The sequence below is a fragment of the Coffea arabica genome, chromosome 2c (genome assembly GCF_036785885.1).
Source record: "Coffea arabica cultivar ET-39 chromosome 2c, Coffea Arabica ET-39 HiFi, whole genome shotgun sequence".
In the NCBI taxonomy this organism is placed as follows: Eukaryota; Viridiplantae; Streptophyta; class Magnoliopsida; order Gentianales; family Rubiaceae; genus Coffea; species Coffea arabica.
In genome coordinates, this window is record NC_092312.1 from 35,296,258 (window position 1) to 35,319,234 (window position 22,977).

A 22,977-nucleotide genomic window follows, 5' to 3' on the forward strand; every position below is an offset into this window, starting at 1 on the left:
CCCCCTTTGAATACAGCCACACAGATGCTCTTTTTCAAGTCGGTCGATGTTGATAGTTGCTGCAACAGGGGAAGATTACTCGCTAGGCTAGCAGCTGAGAAGATATGTACACTAAAGCAAGCCAATTCAGCTCTGCAAGCGATGAACGTCCATGCCATAAACTGGAATCAATGTTTGACGCGTAGGGTGGTAGAATTGAAAAAGGGGAATGAAGGTTTGCGAATGGTTGTGCGAGAATGCGAAGAGAAGCAATAGTTGCTGTACAGGAAGCTACAGTGTTACAACAAGTGCTTCTTGGTATTAAATGTTGTGTGTGTGGATGTCATTGCGTTGGTCTACTATTGGAATGCACACCATTCGCCAAAGGTTGGGAACTTGCATTATCTAATGCCATCACACAGACAACCCCCACGATAGAACGTTTTGTTAATGAAAGGTTTGGACAGTTAGCTACGACAGTTATTGTATTCAGTGCTTGTCCCCTGCTTTGTAAATATCGCATTCCTCTAATTCGTCGAACAAACCTAAACATGTGTGTTGCCTTATTAGGGTGGAGTGACACTTTTAACGGTTATAGTCCAATTGTCAAGATTCATTTTAGGGCCATGACTACTGTTTTTGTAAATAGAGGTTAATTTGAAATGAAGTCAGTAAGCTGGTTAGTGTGGCTTACAATATTTTCCCATGCACAGATGCACATTCAACCCGATCTCATGGGTTGAGTCCGTATGTGCACAACTCGTTAAACGTATTGTCGACACATTTTGGGAGCTTGAGAGGACCAGGTGCACAACTCTTGAATAGACCCGATTGTTGCCCTGTCTATGATCACGTCGCTGCAGTTAACACACGCGGGAGGTGCGGTGAAATTCGTAAATCTCCATTGTCAGTTAAACTTGGGCAGCACAAGCCCCTTTTAAACAAACCTGTACTAACTTCTGTTGCTTATATGCAACCAATTGAGGTATGAATGCAGATGCTGGTTGCATAGTGACTGAGGTGTCAAAACAAATGCAATTGCAAAATGTTTAGGTCGCACATAAAGGTTGCACCTGAACGTTTATCCCATTACACATTAATTTGATGAAACCGGACTACAAACCACATGAATTCTTACCAACGAATTGCAAATGCAGGATGCATATAGTTTAACTTCGCACATTACATAAGACCTAACACAAATAGTAGTACAAAAGTATATTTAGATTCACACATCAGTACATAACAACCGACCTACTTTTGTCAACCGCAAACAAGTAGTGAACGGTGCACATTTACATAGAAAAGCAACTGCCAATTCAGTGTACCCAAAACAACATGTTTTACCAATCAACAACGTTGGTCGATGCTGGTACAAAGGCATCAGCAGGTCTACCTGGCGGTTGATCAACCTGCCCAACCTGACCACAAAGTATGTAAATTATCCCGTACCGAACACAGTTACAGATTGCTTACACATCTATCCATTGCATGGCCAAACATTCAAAAAACATTACAATGTGCATGAATACCTCATACGAGGAAGGGCGAGGTGAATGTAGGATGAAGCCATAAAATCCATCCACACTGCCCCGTCCTCCCTAATCAAATTCAAATAATGGTGGTCAGTTAAAAAAGCATTGACATGCGACACGAACGAGTCATTATGCAGTAAACTAAGATGCCAATGCATGCTACTATAATAATTATCAATTCCATTGCCTTCCTCTGCCGTACGCCATCTGCTCCTCCCACATCCATGTCCTGCAACCAATTACACATCCCATATTAGCACACGCGCTTGCATACGGATACACAGGGTTTCAGGCTAATATTTAAAGGACACAATGTGCTCTCCTTGATATACCTTATAGGAACTATACAAATTATACCTACCACCAATTTTAGTGATATTATGTTTATTTCAGCATGTTACTTCCTACATTATCAAAATAAGCCAACAACTTGTCAACTATGTCACCATTCGACGAGAAGATGTACGCATTAGTTAGGAGGGCATGAACATGAGTTTAATTGTACTCAAAACTTAGCAGTAAAGGTAGCGAGGGTTGTATACAGACCATAGTCCATATGTTGCATATAAAATCCATTCCAACCTGAATCCGAACAACGGGTTTCATTGGTCGCTGGAGCTCCATTTTTTTAGGCACAGTGATTCGGCCAGCGGATGTCGTCCCCATATTGCTTAGTTGTGCATGAGCAGTGAAACTACTGTTTGCATGATGAACATCGTTGTCTGTGGCTCTGCGCTTTGAAGAGGCGTTTGGCCCACTTCCTCTTCCCCTGCATTAGTAACAAAACAAATCGGACTAAACTGCACACTCACTTTTTTGTGTTCCATAGCAAGTAACATATGTTATGTATGCCTATTTATGTATACAAAGTTGCATTGTGTGCCGAAATGCATTGTACATGAGATGTTCCACTAATATGCCATAGATATTGTTGCCTACCTCGCTTTCCCTCGACACATGACTCATGCTGCAATGAATTCGGGGTCCTTAACCCAATCCCTTTGACCCCCGGTTTCATTGGTCAATTGCAAAGCTGCACAGCCCTCACCTCTGTGCCCCTTGCATTGCAGCTCTTCAGCTCGAACTGCCACATTATGGATCAGTTCCAATGCATTTGTGAATCCGTCTGACGTCATGCACGTATTCCTACATACATCATTTGCTGCTGACAGCAGTGTAGAATATCTGGACATCTCTGTGAGGTGCAGGCTGCTTGTTTCAGCCGCCTTGTCACTTATTACGCCTTCCTTTGCCTGTCGAATCCACCTCTTCATGATGCAGTTTAGAGGGATTTTTTTCAGTTTCTCGAATAGCATTGCACGAAACATGTGACAACAAGGCAGCCCATGTGTTTCCATTTTCAAGCAGGAGCAATTCATATGTCCCGTGGACCTGTTATACATCACAGTATAATACGAGTAATTGTACGGATGCTTCATGAAGTGGACAGCGGTGATTCCATCATCCATGCCATTAATCCTACAAAATAACCCCTATTTTTTCATTTCCTTCCGTACCACAACAAAAGTGGATTTAGTAAACACTTCACCAGCATGTTTTTCTAGCGCCTGTAGATGTGTCGCTCCGACAAGGGTACTGTGCTCTGTCACCTCTCTTCATGCCGCAAACAGCCCATGGCCAAGTCGCATGTTTGAAAGCACTTAAAAAGCTTCAACTTCAGGGTGAGATGTAATTTTAAAACCTGATGCATTTTCTCACACCGTTGGGTACTCCGCACTCCTCCAAAAAAGTTGTCTCTCAGGAAAGCCATAACCCACAGCTCCCTTTTCCGGTACATCTTCTTAACTTGTTCGTTATTTTCAAATCCAAAACGTCTCACAACCCCTACCCACCTCGTTTCAAAATTTATTGCTATACAATTCATAAACATGCAGGTCTTGAATGCCTGCAGGAACTCTTTGTCTTTTACATTTGTGGTTGCATTCATTTCCAAATGGAAGCTGCAAAGTCTATGCTTAGCTGTGGGTATTAATTTTTTAATGCACTTTCGCATTGACTTGTCCCCATCTATCACAACTGCTATTGGTTGCCTCCCATGCATTGCTTATAAGAATGTACTTATAGCCCAATCGTATCTCTCATCTCCTTCACGAACGATAAAAACACACGCAAAGATACATGTGGAGTAGTGATTGTTAATCCCACACAACACAACCAATGAAAATCTGTACTGGTTCGTATTATACGTGCTATCGAACACTAGCACATCACCAAAACATCTGTAGTCGTCTCTACACACTGAATTAGCCCAAAGCAGGCGATTCAGACGGCCATGACCATTTACAGAATATTTGAAAAATAAATTCGGATCGCCTCGTTGCTTGCCTAACAAGAATGCAATTGCCGAATTGCTGTCCCCATCACCAACTGCTACCTGCCTCTGCCGATTTAGCGCATTGTACATATCAGTTTCATGGAAACCCAAGTTGTGGTATCCTCTAGCCTGTACAGCTAGTAGTCTCATAATGTGATTTGTTCTTGCGCCTGCTTGTTGCATAACTACTGCCTGTTGCAGGTCTGACTACCCAACCTTTCTATGAGACCTCATGAAACTAACATTTTCAGGATTGCACAAACGATGGTAATGTGTACTAACAAATTCTACAACAACGTACTTCTGTTTCGTCTCATCTAATCGAATCTTCAAACGTGTTTGACAGCTCATTCTTGTTACTGCCTTCGGTTCCCTTATTCAATCGCCTCTGTTCAAGTGCTTTTGAAGTCTTTCGTCTTCCTTATTACAAAGCCATGACCTTACTCGGACATTCCTTTTCTTATCTTTTCTCTTGCACCCTTTTCACACCCCAAAATTAGTTGCTCTTGCGTACATCATATAGAATGATTTTGCCTCTTCAGTACTCTCAAACTCCATGCTACCTATATCTATATCATCAATACCTTCGAATATAGCGTTTACATTTGCCCCATCCTCACCAACATGCTCCCCTACAGCCCCCTGCCCTGTTATCCCTTCTGTTCTGCAATTCGTTGTTGAATGGACAATTTTTAATCTGTTAGCACTTTCTTCAACTTCGGCATGCGCAGCAGCATACCGTCTACCCGATGGATGCCTTTCCACCATTTCCATTTGCAGCCCCGACGTTACCTACCATTCAAACACACTGTATACCATGTCGCCATTGTGTGCGAGATTTATGCGGAACTTTCCATGGCACTTTCCCCTACGACATTCAAAAACCAAACACCCCCATAAACACTTGCGAATACGCTTTCTTAATTGACACTCTCCACTGCTGCCTTATCTCCAAAGAACCCGCGACGAACAGGGGATTGAACCATGCGACTCAATGACGGCAAATAAGCTCAGAAACCTAAAATAAAGGATGAAACTAATCATTCAATGCCATCATAGGTGACGAACAATTTTCTGATGTACACAATGTTCTTACAGGTAAATATCATTACATGATAATCCCCTCAAAGTGGGGTAAAGATTCCCTCTGTGGCAATCAATGTAGGTTACACAACAGACAGGTTCATCTTACAGTCTTGTTCTTGCATTTTCATGATGAAATATGACACAGAATTTTTGTCGAACATAAACGGAATCGCAACATAAAGACATACCAATACGCTTCCTCATTTGATACTCTCCACTGCTGCCTTCCATCCATAAGAAGCTTAAAACGCAGAGGCTATTTATGACACACTTCCAATATTACGTTCTCTGCAGATCGTTTCCATTCACATATGCAAGTATTAATTAATTAGAAAGCAAATCTCCGGAAAATATAGAAAACAACCAACGCACCTTTGTCGCACTGTTGAAAAACACAATTGATGTTCAACACCGCAGTGTCACTGTACCTCGGCTGACTTTGTTGGAGATTCACAACGAATGACGGTAAAGCTATGTACAAATTTTTCCCCGGTTCAGTCGTGTTTTGGGGGGTACACTGAAAGTCAACAAGATACAGTGCCCAGAGTCCATTACCTTTATTTCTGGCTTAGTTTTCAAAAGCAATTGTGGCGCTTCTTTTTTCGCCTCTCCCGCTCTCCGTTCTTCACAATTTGTTATTCACTATATGTACAAATTTGCATGCCATATGAGCAAAGTGGCAATAATTAAAATAATTATTTTTCGATGTATACTATTTCATTCATTTTTTTTTTGCATTTAAAAAAATTGAATGAAAATCTTTTATGAAAAAGCACATAAGTCAAAATGAATGGTCTAAAAGGGAAAAAATAGCAGATACATATAGTACTTGTAGTTGATGTTCGAAGGACTATAGTGCTGTTTTTGAAAAATACCCCGAAAAATATGTAATCCAAACGGAACCGATTCTTTATTATTTAAAATGCCAAATCTATGATTGTGTTTTAACTGTTATCCATTGGTATCCTAAAGTATCATTTTTCCATCAAATACCACCTCTTTAACACCCATTTTCCCATAAATAAATTTATTTATCGAATAAAATACATACAAATTCATTTTTCAATAGAACACTAGCTCTTTCTGGCTTTCCTCCATTATAAGAACAGAGTACCCATATTTCCATAGACAAATTTATTTATCGGATAAAATAAAAATAAATTCATTTTTCAATAAAAACACTAACTCTTTATGGCTTTCCTTCATTATAAAAATAGAGTGAATTAATATCTATAATCAATTATTATATAGGTACATTTCGAGTACTTACCCCCATGAGGTACTTGCAGCCTTAATGACTAATAAAACCTCTTATCATTAATTGATATAAACTTCATAATATTAGTTTGAGAACAGTTTTTAGTATAAAACTGTTCTCAAACTAAAGCAAAAATCAGTAAGTGTAATCGTCAATAAAATTTACCATGTTACTACTAAGATTTAGTATCAATGAATAAAAACCTAATGTTAGTTGAAGTAAACGTGCTCTCCAATAGTTTAAAGTATGACAAAATTTGTAGATCATTTAAGAATTGCATTTCTGTGGAACATGGATCTTAAAATAATAATAAAGATTTTTATTACAAAACGAATGATACATGGATACAAATGAATGTTTTGTGCAGTTCATACTATAAAAAAATGTTCAGTGATACCCGTATTTTTTAGAAGTGAACTTGCTTAACCTTTTTAAAACATTTTAGTGCAATCACCATAATGTAAAATTCGTTTTGTGATCAGTTATTTTTTCCTTTGTAATCTTGCAAGTTTGGAATTAAGATGCCATTGAAATCATGTTTGGATCCAATAGGGGCTAATGGGGGGCATAGCTCCCCCCTCCCCCAAGTTTTGCAAATTGTAATTCATACTGTGTAAAAATTAGTGTAAAACGAAGTTAGCCCTCCTAATTTTTATAATTTTAGTTTATATTATAAGAATATATATATATATGCGCGCATGTTTGTGTGAATTAACTACTTTTCAATTAATTTTCTTAAAAAGTTATTTATTTTTTACATCTCTATATAATTATAATTAATATTTCATTTTTTTAAATGTCATATATTTAAATAGATGAAAATTATTTTGAACATAACACATAAAAATAATTTCATGATACTACAAACAAGTATTCAGTGAGACCTGTATTTTTTATAAGTGAACTTGTTGAACCTTCTTAAAATATTTGAGTGCCATCACCATAGTATAAAATTCATTTTATGATTAGTTGTTTTCTCCTTTGTAATCTTGTAGATTTGAAATTAAGACGCTATTGAGTTCAATGATGGAACCAATAGCGACTAATGGGGTCATAACTCCACTCTCCCTCAAATTTTAAAAAATTTGTTTCACTTTTGTAATTATTTGTATAAAATGAAGTTAGCCTTCCTAAGTTTTTACAAATTTAGCCCATCTAGAAAAATTTTAGCCCCTCTACAAAAAAATTCTTGGCTTTGTCACTGACTGAAATGTTTGTAACTAAGATTTATCCATGATGAATGTATGCTACATAATTTTTTCACTGTATTGAATTTATATGATGCCAAATGAAATGGGTCAATTGGATTAGTGAGCATCGGTTTTGTGAATGATTATGAGAGTAAACTATATTATGACAATAAAATACGTTGAATTGTGAAAATTAGAATTTAAACATGCTCCTAAATTTTGGATATGTGACTTTCGTAGTTGCGAATTTCTTAAATTAACAGTTAGTTATTAGTATGAGTAATGTGGTAAGTGTGAGATGTGAATGTCAGTAATAGCTGTTAGTTATTACTATCAGTAAAGTCAGCAGTAAATGTGAGACATTAATTAGAATTTGCAGATATCATTTTACATGGGTGGCTATTATCTGTTACTTAAAATTTAGCAGTTTAATTTTATGGGTTAGTAGGGAAAACGTGAGGGAAATGTGGGAAAAATATGAGCATGATTATATGATTTGTACGAGCAATTATAGGATTAGTTGTTAGATAAACATTTCTTAATTTTAGAAATGTAAAATTCTAATAAAATAGTATTCAAACAACATGACAATTTGGAAAGCTCCTTATCCAAAATTCCCTTTGCAATACATATAGATAGATATACATGTCTATTTTTTAGTCGTTCAATCTCATATTCGTGAACTATGTGAACAAAAAAATAAAATTCTAGACTATACTAATTTTATTATACGAACTCTGTTATTCTTATTATTGTATTAATTGTTACGCTATTTCTCTCATTTTGTTAGGTCTACATTAATACAAGTTTAATTCTTATTATGTCTCGTGTCCCAGAAAATACATATTATCCTATTCAGGTGGATACGTCCAACAGATAATCAAATTGATACTAAAAATTTTGCTTTTGCATAACAGTTGTAAAGGTTTCTTGAGACTTTATGAATTAGGTGTCTTGCATTTGCAAAAAGAATTTGTAGCATATTTTTGTATTGGAAATGGAGTTAAAACTTGCTATAGGTTACTTTCCTGTATTTCAATTTTATCCTCAAGGGTAATTTGCTGTTCAACCTAATCTTATTCTAATTTTATCCAACTAATAAATTAACTTATGAAAATACATAATTTATGGAGGAAATCCATAAGTAGCTGGTGCTTTATTCAAAAATGGATTTATTTTTATTTTATCTAATAAATAAATTTGTTTATGAAAAATGGGTACTCTATTCTTATAATGGACAAAAGTCATAAACAGCTAGTGTTTTATTGGAAAGCGGATTTATTTTTATTTTATCCGACAAATAAATTTTTTTTTGAAAAAATGGGTACTCTATTCCTATAATGGAGGAAAGTCATAAAGAGCTAATGTTTTATTAAAAAATGTGTTTATTTTTATTTTATCCGATAAATAAATTTATTTATGAGAAAATGGGTACTTTGTTCTTATAATGGATAAAAGTCATAAAGAGCTAGTGGTTTATTGAAAAACGGGTTCATTTTTATTTCATCCGCTAAATAAATTCTTCTATGAAAAAAATGGGTACTCTGTTTTTATAATGGAGGAAAGCCAAAAAGAACTAGTGTTTTATTGGAAAACGGGTTTATTATTATAACATTCGATAAATAAATTTTTCTATTAAAAAATGGGTACTCTGTTCTTATAATGGAGGAAAGTCATAAAGAGCTAGTGTTTGATTGAAAAACGGGTTCGTTTTTATTTTATCCGATAAATAAATTTTTTTATAAAAAAAATGGGTACCCTGTTCTTATAATGGAGGAAAGCTATAAAGAGGTACTGTTTTATTGCAAAACCGGTTTATTTTTATTTTATCCAATAAATAAATTTTTTAAGGAAAAATGGGTGTTAAAGAGGTGGTATTTGATAAAAAAAAATGATACTTTAGGATACCAATGGATAACAGTTAAAACACAATCACTGATTTGGTATTTTAAACAATGGAGAATCGGTTCCGTTTGGATTAGATATTTTTTGGGATATTTTTCAAAAACAGCACGTAGTCTTTCGAACGTAAAATACAAGTACTGTACATATTTGTTATTCCTTTCCCTTTTAGACCAATCCTTTTGACTTATGTGCTTTCTGATAAAAAATTTTCATTATTTTTTAAAAAAAGCAAAAAACAAATTAATTCTGTATAAATCGAAAAAAATACTATTTCAATTATTGACACTTTGCTCATATTTGGAGGACTGGTAAGAAAGCCGTGAAGAGCTGGTATTTTTATTAATGAAATTTTTTTTCATAAATGGCCTGCTTTTTATGACTTTCCTTTATTATATGTCAAAGTACCAGTTTTTAACCAGTATTTTACATCTATTTGTTTAGTACTTTAAACAATGATATTCAACTGTATCTTTCCCTTTCGGACCAACTATTTTTACTTGTGGATTTTTGTGCTTTGCGCAACAAAAAATTTTGCTTACTTTTTTTTTTTAACTGCAACAGAAAAAATTTAATTATGTATACATTTCAAAAATACTAATTTATTCACGTATGATCAAGTATTTATACAAGTATTTTAACAGTACTTCCTACGAACAGTATTCAGTTTTAATCATTAATAAAAATTTTAGTGTTATTTCAAATAACACTAAACTATGGGCTTTGGCATAAGTTTTTTAAGCATAATAGAATATTTTTGTCATAAATTAGTATGTTTTTGTCATTAATCAAATTTACTGTGTTATAAGTTAAAATGATTATTTATGTATAAAAACATACTCTTAAGGTATCCCTTCTTCTGCCCGCGGTGGAGAGTTCACTCCACTTTTCACACTGGAAGCAACCATGCTTTCTCGGTTAATCAGCAAATCCTCCAATCTTCGATTTCTGACCCTAATTTCCTCCCAAATTCACCTTCAAAGCCCTAATCCCATCTTTCCACAAAACCCGTTAACCTCAATCAAACCCATATACCCGCACCCCAATCTCTCCAAAATCCCTCATTTCTACTCCACCAGCAACAATGGAGATAGGCAAGACTCGATTCCAAATCTGTGGCAGCTGTCGTCCGAAGCAGACGATTCCATCGAGTCCATTTTCGGGGTAGAATCGGAGGAAAATAATGAACACGTGGAGCAAGTGAAGGAATCGGCAAATGGGTCTGACTCTTGGTTGGCAGAATCATTGGATTCGGGTGGCGGCGTTGATGATGGTGTTGATATATTTAAAGGGGTGACGGAAGAAGTGAAGGGTGGTGGAGATGGTCACGAGGGGTGGGCAACAGCAGAGGGGTATAAGCCGTGGAGTTTTGCTGGGGAGGATAAGGAAGATGAGCGGAATTTGTTTGATGTCGGAGGGGAAGAAGGAGTGGAGGAAAGAAGAGAAAGTGGGGAGTGGGGATTGGAGGGTTCTAGAGGGGAGGATTTGGTAAAGAAGAGGAGTGCAGAGGAGGAGAAGCAGCTGGAAATTGAGGAGAAAGCTCTTACTGATGTTCTTAAAGGTAAATTTTATGGCTTTGACGTAGTAGATGCATATTTATGCGTACAAATTCACGGCTTTATGGGATATATTTGGGTAGGCATTATTCTGTGTTCTATTATGGATTCCCAAGCGGGTTTTCTAATTTTCTTTTCTTAGTATATACAGCTTCGTGCGTGATGAACCCTCTTTGGTTAGTTCTGACGATTATGTGGGGGATTCAATGCTTAAAAGTTGTTGAACAGGGGCATTTTGAAATAATACACTTTTATCCGTTTTCAACCCTTTGGTGGTTATGATGATTGTATAGGATTCTGTATTTTAAGTATGGATGCTTAAGTGGACTGTTCTTGTTGAAAGCTATCTAGCTTGTTCCCGTTTTGAGCTGATTGTGGGTTATCGAGGTTCTTGGCCACATAATAGATATATATATATATATTTTTGGTAATTTCAGGCTAATGAGGTTTGGAGTCTATAACTTGCCTACATGCTATTTGAATTGCATTTGAGGTCAGTTTAGGATTTACTATGGCTAATTATATTCCAATGAATGCTATTAAGAAATGGTTCTAATAGAATAAAGGAAAATATGAAAGCAAAGAATTGATAGGCATGAGTTACATAATGCCCGAAGGATGAAGCAAATGGAAGCTAATAGTAGTTTGAAATCCTAGTAACTCCATTCAGCCACTGCGCTAGAGGTTTGGTGGAAAAATTCTGATGCAACTCATCAAACTAATAACAAAAGCTCCAGAACATTCAAATTCACCACCATGTAGCCTGTGTATTGGCTGAAATCAGCTCCTTCTTGCTGTCCTGAGAAAGCTTTTAATTTTACAGCTTCCTTCCTGTCTTGAGGGCCGAAGTATACTGGGGATGCAGTTTTAACTGCAACATCTTTATCACCCCATGGCTCTGAATGGGAGTATTTCGCAATTTTCTAGACTCGATGAGTTTCCTGAGGTTATAAATGTTAACGGCAGCTTAGACTATCAGATATGATCTTGACAGGATGTAAAAATGCTCGAGAAATTGATTACTGCCACATTATTACTATACAGACATGATCTTGACATGGATGTGGAAAAGCTTGAGAAAGTCTTTTTCTGCTTCTTTTTCGCAGAAAAGAGTAACGCTAATGGCAGCAATTATTGGTACACAGTTGGCATGGTTGCTGATTAGAATTAGTGATAAAAGACATTTTAATGTTTCTTTTGTCAGAATAAAAAGCGAAAAGTATATAAAGATTTGACCATAATTTGTAACTAAATAGCTGAGACTTGATTTGCAAACTTGCATCTTTGATCTGTATTGCAGCCTAACATCCTGATTATTAATTACTTGATGCATAGAATACTACTCTTTTAAGTCAAAGAAACTTCCAAAACCAAAGTCCAAAGTGGGGTAGAACATTTAAAAAAAAAAAAAAAAATTAAGGAGAGCAATAGTTGGAAAGAATAAGATATTTTTCTTGGAAAAGTACTGCAAGTAATAGATTTGAAGATTAATACACTTTTATATGTTTGGAGCAACTGAAACTAACAGATTTGGCATAGAAATTCAAGTTTTCTCAGACTTTTGAATACAACTGACATTGAAAAGTTCAATTGAGCTTTATGAGGCTAAAAATGTCATCCATTTATGATTAATTTATCTATAGACTCATGCTTAGATTTTTTTGTTCTTACTTATGCATTTTTTTTGGCTTTCCGATAGATTTTAATCATCCTCATTTAAATAATGCTCTTTTTGACGACTTTTAAGTTTTGTTTTTCCTATTCATAACTGTCTCATAGTGTCCATGTTTTGCTTTACCCATATTAGTTGGCAGTTTTTGGAATTGGCCATCTTTTTACTAATAGCATTATTTCCCTAGTAGAACATTGTTCCTGAATTTCACTAGTGAATATACTAGCTAGATGGCCTGCTCAGACAAATATAGTAGGAATTAGTACTTGCTTTCAATCGACGGTTTATGGAAGTAAGACCTTGGCTAAAGTTTGTCACCTGCAGGTAGTGCCTACAAATTCTACTTTTTGCACACATCATTCAAAGCATTTCAGTGTGTTTGATGTAGAAGCTTCACATATAGTTTTATCAGTTCAAAAAATCTTAATAATCAGCTGCATGACGTAGTGATGCATATCTTTTTGTTTCTAGCATCTGGATGCACTTAACGAATCCTCTTGTTGCAGGTCCAAATCGTGCATTTGGAGATCTTATTGCAGCTTCTGGAATCACAGAAGCTATGTTGGATAGTTTGATTGCTTTGAAGGACCTTGAAGGAATTCAAGGACTTCCTCCGCTGCGAGAAATTGAAGATATGCGGTATGCAAAGAGTACAAGAAAATCCGCAAGAGCTGAAATCGAGCGCCAGAAGCAGGAGGAGGCTGCAAAGGCGCGAGTCAGGCAAGTAGATGATAAGGGAAGGGCATATGGGACAGGAAGGAGGAAATGCAGTATAGCTCGAGTATGGGTTCAACCTGGTGATGGTAAATTTGTAGTGAATGACAAAGAGTTCGATTTCTATTTCCCAATGCTTGATCATCGAGCTGCCCTTCTTCGACCTTTCTCTGAAACTAAGACATTGGGTATGTGGGACGTGAGTTGCACTGTAAAAGGGGGTGGTGTATCAGGTAAGGATGCCATTGACTTACTCCTCGCAGGCCTGAAAATTATGTGCTATATTAATCTTTCGCTAAAATATATCTTTTATGGAAAGCAAGACACTTTGTGGTTTGCTTTAAAGGAATTTGATTTGCCATTTTTGCTTTCTTTTGGCACTTGTTAGACTTAGTTTACAAGGAAAGATGCATTTGATGTGTGTTTTGGTGTTTTCTTAATATTAATCTGAATGATTCATGCTGCACATAAAACTGCTTATACTCTCTTATTGCTGTTTTACTGAATTCAAATTTGCAGCATCTTGCATATTTGCTGGCCACGAGCTTCTTTTCATAGTTATAACCTGCATGGTATTGTTGTTAAAATTGATATAAACAACAGAGCATTATTTCCTTTTGGCCTCCACTTTTATGTACTTTTCTTCCTAGTCATGTTATTACTGGCTCAGGAGTTGTTGTACAAATATAAAATTTAGCCGAAAAAGGCAAATTGAAAGAATGTGAATTATATTGATTATGAAATCTTTGAGCATTGTATTGCATGAATTCTCTTGTTAATTTAGGGTTAATTCAGTCAGGTTTCAGTAAGAAGACTTGTTGAGATTCAAAATAGTGAAATACATCTGGACCTGGTTCCTCTTTTGACCCTATTCTTTGGTGCTTTTTTGGCTGCATTGAATCCTAGGCTATTTCTGCGGCTCTTTGATAACCAATGAAACCCCAGTGTTTCCTTTATGTAACTTAGCTCTGCTTCAGTCTTTCTTCTTTGATTATTATTATTGCTTTTTTTTTTGGGGTCTCTTTTGGGAGGTTGGTTGGTGGTGTTTGAGGTTTTAGTCCTTACTGTGGGATTAATTTTTTGAGCAAATTTAAAACCACATGGTTCCTTAATCATGCAAGCTGTGTGTGGAATCATTCTACCTGCCTAGGACGAGTTATTTGATGATTCAATTCAACTTTAGCAATTTTCTCCTGTTATCAGCTAATTGTTATTGTTCGCTCTTCGGAACAGGTCAGGTTGGTGCTATTCAATTGGGCATCAGCCGGGCACTGCAAAACTGGGCACCAGATTTACGTCCTCCTTTGAGAGAAGGTACATTTACTTGGAGCAGTGTTATCTTTCTTAATTGTTTTCTTCACCTTGCTGCTTCTTCCATCTTACAATAGGGAAAGACTAGATTTTTGGTCTTTCTTCACCAAATCTGAATTTTTTTAAGGAGTACAAGCATGCATGTACTGATCTTGAAAACATGATGATTAAATCAAAAGTAATCTATTATTTTGTGTGTATAATTGTACGTTAAATGTGTGTTCTATTGCGACCTGAAACATTGCCTTCTTGCATTTCACGTTTGGTTTTATGTCAAATTTGGAGCTTTTGACCTTGTCAGTTGTCAATTTTAGGTGGTTTTTTGACACGGGATTCGAGGGTTGTTGAAAGGAAAAAGCCTGGAAAAGCAAAAGCAAGAAAGAGCTTCCAGTGGGTCAAGCGATAGAGCAAGTCTTGCCTATGTTACGGTTTCGTTCCTACAATACGTTGACATAAAATTAAATTGGACGCCTGATACGTAGTTTAGCTTGTAACTGGAGTGTCCAATGGCAGCGCATGGGCATTGATGTGATTGTCAAAGCAATTTGTTCATTTTATTAATGTTTGCCAGCACCCATCACCCTGGAAACCCCCCAGCTGGTTTTGGTTGTCAAACAAGTCAGTGAAATAGTTGAATGCTGTCATTTTTTGTACCAATTTTAACTTGTTGCTTAAAGCAATGTTTTGGCGAGACAATTGAATTGCTGCTGTTTAACTGGAAATGGATTTTTCCAGTTTGATAGTGTATTCAACTTCTTCCTCAGTTCTATTCTGTGCTTAGCTTTTACCTGCACCCTCTCTTCAACTTCTATTATTGAAGATTTAGAAGTATATGATTGTTTAGTAAAGTCTAAAGATTCAAGCCCCCATGTCTTTGAACTGTGAGGTATTATCATTCACTTTACTGAGTTTCTTTTTTTTTTTTTTTAAACTTGAGTAGATTGCTAGTTTTTAATCATTATTTTTCCATAACCAATTCTGAAAATTATCGAAATATTGAAGATGGACCTAAACTTTATATGTTTCCTGTCCTTACTTTCGTTTGCAGAAATCTTCAGACCAAACGATAGCCGAGGTTAAACAGTAAAGATCGAACTTTACCTTTGCACTCTCTACGTATTCATCGTTTATGACTCTGAACACTAGACTTATGTTTTGGACAAGTTAAGTTATCAAAATCTATCAAATTACGCATTCACATTTTATTTTAGGCACAATGCATCTCAATGTTACAAGTTCATCCCAATTATGCTTCGCTTTGACAGTTGATAAACAATGGAATATGCAATTTGCGAGTACTAACAAAAGCATGAGAGACAGTAAAATCAAGAGAACATTGATAAAGTTTCTGTGCTGGATACAGAGCTAAAATTGCCAAGGTTCATAAGCAAGAAGTTGAACACCATTCCAAAACGGGGAACACCACTCCGAAACGGGGAGGCTTGTATAACCCTTGTTGAAGGAGCTCTCCCCCCTTGTGCAAGCTTTTCCAGCACCAAGAAGCTGTGTGCGGGGGCTTTTGGTCTAACCAGTCCTCATGCTTCATGTACTTAGCTTTCAGGACCTTGCTTACTAATAAATTTGGATTGGTGACAACTCTCCAAATTTGTTTTGCAAGCAAGGCCACGTTGAGAGCTTTCAAGTCTCTAAAGCCCAAACCCCCTTTCCCTTTAACCTCCGACAGCTTACTCCATCTAACCCAATGAATTTTATTTTCTGCAACCCCACCACCCCACCAGAATCTAGCTATGGTTGCACTAATGGCCTTACACAAGCCTTTAGGGAGCTTGAAGCAAGACATAATGTATGTAGGCATGGCCATAATGACTGATTTGATTAAAACCTCCTTACCCCCTGGACTAAGCAACTTATGTTTCCACCCTTGAAGTTTACTTGTGATTACACTTTTCAGGTACCCAAAAATCTGATTCTTAGCTCTCCCAATAGTCATCGGTAAGCCTAAGTATTTACCACTAGAGGCTTCTCTCATGTTGTCCAAGACCTCACTAATTTCCCTTCTAATCAAGTTGGGAGTATTTTTAGAGAAAAACATAGCTAACTTATCAAAATTTACTACCTGTCTCGTGGCTTGACCATATATCTGAATGATCTCCTTGACCTTTTGTGCCTCCTCCTTGCTTGCTTTGCAACACAATAATGAGTCATCTGCACAAAATAGATGTGAAACCATAGGGCTGTCCTTGCAGACTTTGATGCCAGTTAGTTGCTTTTTTTCCACAGGTTTCTTGAATAAATTAGACAGCCCTTCTGTACATATAATGAACAGGTAGGGAGAAAGGGGGTCTCCTTGTCGGATTCCTCTAGAAGGTTTGACGTTGCCCACCTTTTGTCCATTTAAATTAAAGGAGTAGTGGACTGTGGAAATACACGTCATGATCTAGCGAACAAAAATAGGGCAAAATCCAATTTGCAACATAATTCTGCCTAGGAATTTCCACTCCACTCTGTCATAGGCTTTAGACATATCAAGCTTTAAGGTCATGAAGCCTACTCTACCTCTCCTCTTGTTGTTCAAAAAATCCAACATTTCATGAGCTATGATCACATTGTCTAGAATTTGTCGCCCTGGTACAAAGGCAGATTGTGATGGGCTAATACAATGCTTGAGGACTTTTTTCAGTCTATTGGCCAAGATCTTAGATATAATTTTATAAATCACCGTGCAAAGACTAATGGGTCTGAAGTTAGTAAGCACTACAAGATTTTCAACTTTAGGGATTAAGGAGATAATGGTCTCATTGATGGCTGTTAAGATTTTGCTAGAATGAAAAAAGCTAGTCACAGCATTAACAACATCATTTTTGATAATATGCCAGAATGTTTAGAAGAATAAAGGGGGCATACCATCAACTCCAGGAGCTTTATTAGGGAACATGGAAAAAATGGCTTGTTGAATCTCCAACTCAGTCACAGGTTTAATCAACTGTGTGTTCATGAGACTGGAAATAGTGCGAGGTATGCCTAGCAACACTTCTTCAAATTCGGTAGGATCATTAGACTTGAAGAGCTCCGCATAGTGTTTGCTAATTTCAGCTTCAATTTCCTCTTCATTTGCACACCACACCCCTATTTGTCTTCTGGAGTATGCTGATATTGTTCCGTTTCCTATTAGCCATGACACTTAGGTGAAAGTAAGCTGTATTCTTATCCCCCTCCTTGAGCCATCTGCTTCTTGATTTCTGGCTCCAATATAGCTCTTCATCCTTGTATGCTTTACTCAGTTGTAGCTCCAAGTTTGCAATAGCTCCTTTCTTATCCAACTCACTCCCCTCACGTGCTACCCTTAGTTGTTCCTTTAGCTCCTCAATTTTTGCCTTTGTATTGCCTTTATTTGCCTTGTGCCATTCAATCAAAGCTACTCTACATTCCTTGATTCGTCTCACCACTCTAAACATTCTAGACCCATGTTGCTCCAGCCCCCAAGCTCTTTGGATAACAGCCACAGACTCCTCATCCTTTGCCCATCTCTGATCAAAACAGAACCTTCTTTTTATACCCCTTTGCTTCGGTTTAGTATCCACCATTAGCAGGCAGTGATCTGATGCTTCTTTCTCAATGTGTTCAACTGTAGTATTCTCATACGCTTGCATCCATCCAACACTCCCTAAACATCGATCTAGCCTCTCTTTTATCTCTCCCTCCCCTTCCCATGTGTTGCTCCATGTCTAAGGTCCACCAATTCATTCCTAGAAATAAAACTATTGAACTCCCTAAAACTACCATCTGATCTCTCTTTCCCTCCCCATTTCTCCCCATTTGAGCAGATATCATTGAAGTCTCCCACTATTATCCCCTTTTCCCCCCCATTCCCTTTTCTTTTCCTTTATAGTCTCCCATTGTTGCACTCTTGCTCTTTCCTCATTACTTGCATATATTCCTACCAGTCACCAGTGATCATTTAACTCCTTATCTACCACCATTGCTGCAATGTACCACTCAATGCTGTGTACATCAAGCAGTTGCAACCCTTCCTTCCAAAACAAAGCTAATCCCCCTGCTCTACCCTTGGGATTCACGACAAGGCTATGTTCAAATTTAATCCTTTTTTGTACCTGCTTCATGTACCATTCTTTGTTTTTTGTTTCACACAAAAATACTATACTAGGAGAGTGAAGGTGGAGTACCTCCTTAAGTTGGGGAATTGTCAAGGGGCCTCCTGCACCTCGACAATTCCACACCACCATCTTCATTGTGTTGGTGGAGGCATTGCGGGGCTAGCCTCCAATTCCCCTCCATGTGTGCATCATCTTGATCCCTTTTTAAGCACTTGTGGTGTGGACCTTGTACTGTGTCCTCTTCCATTAGATCCAAGTCATGGCATTCTTCCTATGTTTTTCTTTTCTCTCCAATGTTGCTCTCTGTCCCCCTGTCCGTGATATCTTTCAATGGTACCCTTTTGGTGCCCAAACTCCTCCTCCACTGATTTTTCCTTCCTGGTTTGCTTTCACTTACTTGGGTTCGGCTCATGGCATCTATTGTGTTACTGTCTTTGCTAGTCAAACTCCCCTTTCCTGACTTGTCTATCCCCTCTCTAACAACACAGTCATCTAACACCATATTCTCTGGGATCTGATTTTCTTTTGTAATCAAGCCTACTCCCAGGTCCACTACCACCTTATGGGCTTCAATATTTCCCTGTACTGTAGTTCCACTCCCCTCTTTTCGTTTTCCCTCACCCTTACCCTCTTTCTCTACTCGTCCTTTTAGTCTTGCACTTTCCCTCAGAATCTCTCCCTATTTTTCCTCCATTGCCAGTTTTTCCTGATCATTTCCCTTAGTCTCCTTGTTACCCCCCTGCTATTTATACCACCCATGACTCCAGATCCTCCCTCAAGTATCCCCCCTATCCTGCTATTGGATCCTTTGTCTACCATTGTCAACTCTTTAGGTTTCTGACTCGCCTCTGTGTTAGACGTGAAGCATGCTTTCAAGGGGGAGGCCATTATATTTCCTGCCCTCATCCAAGCACCATACTGGCCTTCCCTACAAGACAGTCCTTCCCTTTTGTCCCCTGTACATGACTTGTCCCCATACCCAATGATCGCACAATTGTAGCAAAAATCTGAGCATCTCTCATACTTGAATTCCACCCATGTGTTCACTCCCTCAAGCTTTACTGTGACGACCCCACTTCTCCCAAGGGCGAACCCAAGGGTATCGGCGGGCCGCCTGCCTAACTCGCGCCAGGACTCAAAACTTAAAGTTCAAAAGAGCACTAAATACAATATATACAATCCCAAAAGTTATATTCACATCTTCAAAAGTCTCGAGTCAAACCACTCTAATATACTACAATCACAACCAGCAGAAGATAGACCCTAAGGAGGGTCCTTATATAAACCACCGAAACAAAAACAAACATTCTAACTATTCAACTATTACAAGCCAAACTAACTAAACTAGTATACGAGCCAAAAGTCCCCGCGTCGGCCCCTGCTAAGGAAAACAAAAGGAATGGGGTAAGCTATATGCTTAGTAAGTAAACAGGGGCGAAAGCATAAATTCACGTAGCAACAATTACACATTTAGAGTAAAGCAAAAGCAGAAAAGAACAACATCATAATAAGGATACAGGTGGCTCCAAAGCCAACTCATGTGCCATGCGTGATCTCCTGCCGACACTCCGTCGACTGCAAATAATAGTCCGTAGAACTTCACTTGTACACCCACCGACACCTTATCACCCTCACTGGCCAGTCACCTCACAAACTTGCCCGGGCGAACGAAATCACAAACTTGAGCTTGAGTCACAAGCTCGGGTCACAAACTTGGTCACCTTCTCGGTGAACCGGATTCACAAAATTGGTTCATAACATGAACCTACAAACTTGGTGACCTCAGACTAAGTTGGACTGACTTCGACCAAGCCCTAACCGGCTCGAATAGTCCAACCAGGTCAAGAGTTCGCCCCAAACTCACAAACTTCACCAAAATTATTCAAAATCACAAACTTTGCAAACTTCCCAAACTTTATTCGAAAGTCGCCCCGAGCCACAAGCTCAAGGGTTTTGGTTCCAAAAGGTTCATATACATATGCCAAGTACAATTATACATTCAAATTAGGGTTTAGGTCGAGTGCGATAAAGTACACCCTCGCCTAGGTACCCTTTTCATACATATCGAAACACATAAGCAACTAACACGTAAGAGCGGCCTGAATACTTACTCAAAATACCAAAAGTAGTACAAAGGCGGAATTCACTTTGTGTGTTGGCTAGTAGTGGGCCCCACCGGCTCCGCCTAGCTCACCACTGTCTGAAATCGAAGATTATGTCACAATATATCACAAACGGCAACTAACGTACTTAAAACAAGCAAAACGGCAAAATTGGCACGCGCAAGTGCGGAAACGACAAAAATGGCACACGCGCGCGCGCGGAACGGCAAACGGGACGGCCAAATCTGCCATCTCAAACCGTTTTGGTCAAAAGTTAGGCTAGGAGTGTCGGATCAAGGTACATGAGGTACCGTTGCGAAGCTAAGAGGAAGGGCTACAACTTCCCTTTAGACATCTCAACCCAGATCTCAATAGATATAGGTCAAAAATGCACGAAATTGTGCCAGCTGTTTCATTGCGAGTTACCAAACAGTCCCTGTTTACAAGGCCGTAACTCATGGCTCAGAAATCGAAATCAAGAAATTCCAAAGGCGTTAGAAAGCTGGGACATAAGGCTAAAACTTTCTTGTTTTGGCCAAGACCTGAATCCATTCAGAACAGAACGAAAATCGAGTGCCAAAATACCCGTCAGAACTGTCCAAATACCGGGCAGTTCTGACGATCGATATTGTTTTGATCAAAACCGGAGCTACGGAACTCAGATTTCAACGTACTTTATACCGTTTCGAAGCTGAGACCAAGATCTAAATTTCTTATGAAGGAGTTGACACCCAAATCATACTGTATCAAAACCGAAAGATCACGGGCAGAAGCTAAACTAAAAGACGTACCAAATCTGATGTTCAAAACAGGCTTGAGCATTTCATCTATAACTCATGATACACTAATCCGTTTAACCTGAGATTTTACAGGCATACACAGGACTCAAGGGGCTACAATGTTGAAGAAGGCTACTCAATCTAGTTTCGAGTGCAACCAGGTCGAAAGTGCAATATACTATACCAGAATCGCAAAAACAGATTCACAAAACGTATTCTAGTGCAAACATCATAACTCAGCCTACACAAGTCCAAATCCAGAAATTCCAAAGGCATATGGTAGCTAATACATCAAGCTACATTTCATTAGAAGACCATAACAACTAATTCTGAAGCAATACCAGCCAAAACAACCAATTACAAGTGCAGTTTTCACATTCTGATCAACCCAGAACACCAACAGTAAAATCGACATATCTCACTCTACACTACTCCAAATGACCTGAAATTTTACAGGCACCTCAAACACATCAATACCTACAACTTTCATGTTTTAAGCAAAGGCCAATTCGGCCTCTAAGTAGGAGATACAAAACCGGACAGAAAAGGGGGTGGTGAAACCCTAAGTTGCTGAAATTTCCTCCAAATCCAAAATTACTTGCAATTATCACTCATTTGCACTTACTAGAGTCGTTACCCCTCATTTCCAATCATCATACATAGCCACATCATAGTGATCATATGCAACCAGCAAAAATTCCAAATAAATAGAAAACTTCATCAATCTTAACTAAAATCAAGAAATAGTCCACAAAATCACACTCATAACAACCACAAGTCATTTATTAAGCATCTTTAGATAGAAGAGAGGGGTTCCATAGTCACTTACCTTAGAACCAAAGAAGAGAGACCACTTAGCACCTTAAGCTTCCAAACAACTCCACACAACTCCTTACAAGCACTAAACTAAGAGGTTTTATGGAAGGAATTCAAGATTAAACGGTTAAGTTGTTGATTTGGGCAAGATTAGAGCAAGGAATTGAGAGAGGTTTTCTTCCTTCTTGCAAGAGAGAGGGCCGGCCAAAGGTAAGAGAAAAATGGTGATTTTTGGTTAATTTTAAGATATTTAACCAATTGGGTCAAAAGTCAAAAAATGGAATAGTAAATCTTATTGTAAGAGTTAATCTTATGGTGACACTTGTCACCTTTTTTGAAATATCTACCTAACTTTTCTCTCTCATATCAATCCAAATTGCAATCTCTACTTATCTCTTAACACCCGGTAAATTAAACCCAGTATTCGAAACTTAACCTAATCGGCCGAAATTTTCCGAACTTTTCGCACTCGTGGGTCCCACGTTCGATATACGTTGTTAATTTCTCAAAAACCAACTAATACTAGAAAAATCATCTAAAAACTCCATTTACTCAATAAAAATTATCTGGGGAATTTTTCTAATACAGAAAAATGTAGAAAAGACGAGTTTCCAATCTTAACCGGAAATTAGGGTTTTTGTTCACTTCGGGTTTCTAACCTTCTTA

At 37.8% G+C, this 22,977-nt stretch overlaps 3 protein-coding genes and 1 long non-coding RNA gene across 4 annotated transcripts; 1 reads left to right on the forward strand and 3 right to left on the reverse strand.

Moving 5' to 3' along the window:
* Nucleotides 1–2,476: 2,476 nt before the first annotated feature.
* On the reverse strand, nucleotides 2,477–2,983 carry LOC140035639 (protein FAR-RED IMPAIRED RESPONSE 1-like). The gene has a single exon (XM_072076948.1). The coding sequence runs from the start codon at nucleotides 2,981–2,983 to the stop codon at nucleotides 2,477–2,479; it is 507 nt and encodes a 168-aa protein (XP_071933049.1).
* Nucleotides 2,984–3,579: 596 nt separating this feature from the next.
* On the reverse strand, nucleotides 3,580–4,032 carry LOC140035640 (protein FAR1-RELATED SEQUENCE 5-like). Its single transcript, XM_072076949.1, has one exon. It carries the CDS (start codon nucleotides 4,030–4,032, stop codon nucleotides 3,580–3,582), a length of 453 nt encoding a protein of 150 aa, XP_071933050.1.
* A 6,110-nt stretch (nucleotides 4,033–10,142) lies between these two features.
* On the forward strand, nucleotides 10,143–15,310 carry LOC113727248 (small ribosomal subunit protein uS9m-like). Its single transcript, XM_027251282.2, has 4 exons — nucleotides 10,143–10,846; nucleotides 13,020–13,460; nucleotides 14,461–14,541; nucleotides 14,853–15,310. The coding sequence occupies exons 1-4, from the start codon at nucleotides 10,192–10,194 to the stop codon at nucleotides 14,942–14,944; spliced, it is 1,269 nt and encodes a 422-aa protein (XP_027107083.1). The 5' UTR covers nucleotides 10,143–10,191; the 3' UTR covers nucleotides 14,945–15,310.
* A 4,459-nt stretch (nucleotides 15,311–19,769) lies between these two features.
* LOC140035920 (uncharacterized) lies at nucleotides 19,770–22,622 on the reverse strand. The gene is made up of 2 exons (XR_011839815.1): nucleotides 20,726–22,622; nucleotides 19,770–19,995 (listed from the first exon to the last, which is right to left on the reverse strand). It is a non-coding gene; the product is annotated as an uncharacterized lncRNA (long non-coding RNA).
* Between the last annotated feature and the right edge of the window lie 355 nt (nucleotides 22,623–22,977).

Coding starts and splice junctions, on each gene's coding strand:
- LOC140035639 (XM_072076948.1), bottom strand. CDS start 2,983: ATGGATGATGGAATCACCGCTGTCCACTTCATGAAGCATCCGTACAAT.
- LOC140035640 (XM_072076949.1), bottom strand. CDS start 4,032: ATGCAACAAGCAGGCGCAAGAACAAATCACATTATGAGACTACTAGCT.
- LOC113727248 (XM_027251282.2), top strand. CDS start 10,192: ATGCTTTCTCGGTTAATCAGCAAATCCTCCAATCTTCGATTTCTGACC. Junction 10,847..13,019: donor TCTTACTGATGTTCTTAAAG/GTAAATTTTATG, acceptor CTCTTGTTGCAG/GTCCAAATCGTGCATTTGGA. Junction 13,461..14,460: donor AAAAGGGGGTGGTGTATCAG/GTAAGGATGCCA, acceptor TCTTCGGAACAG/GTCAGGTTGGTGCTATTCAA.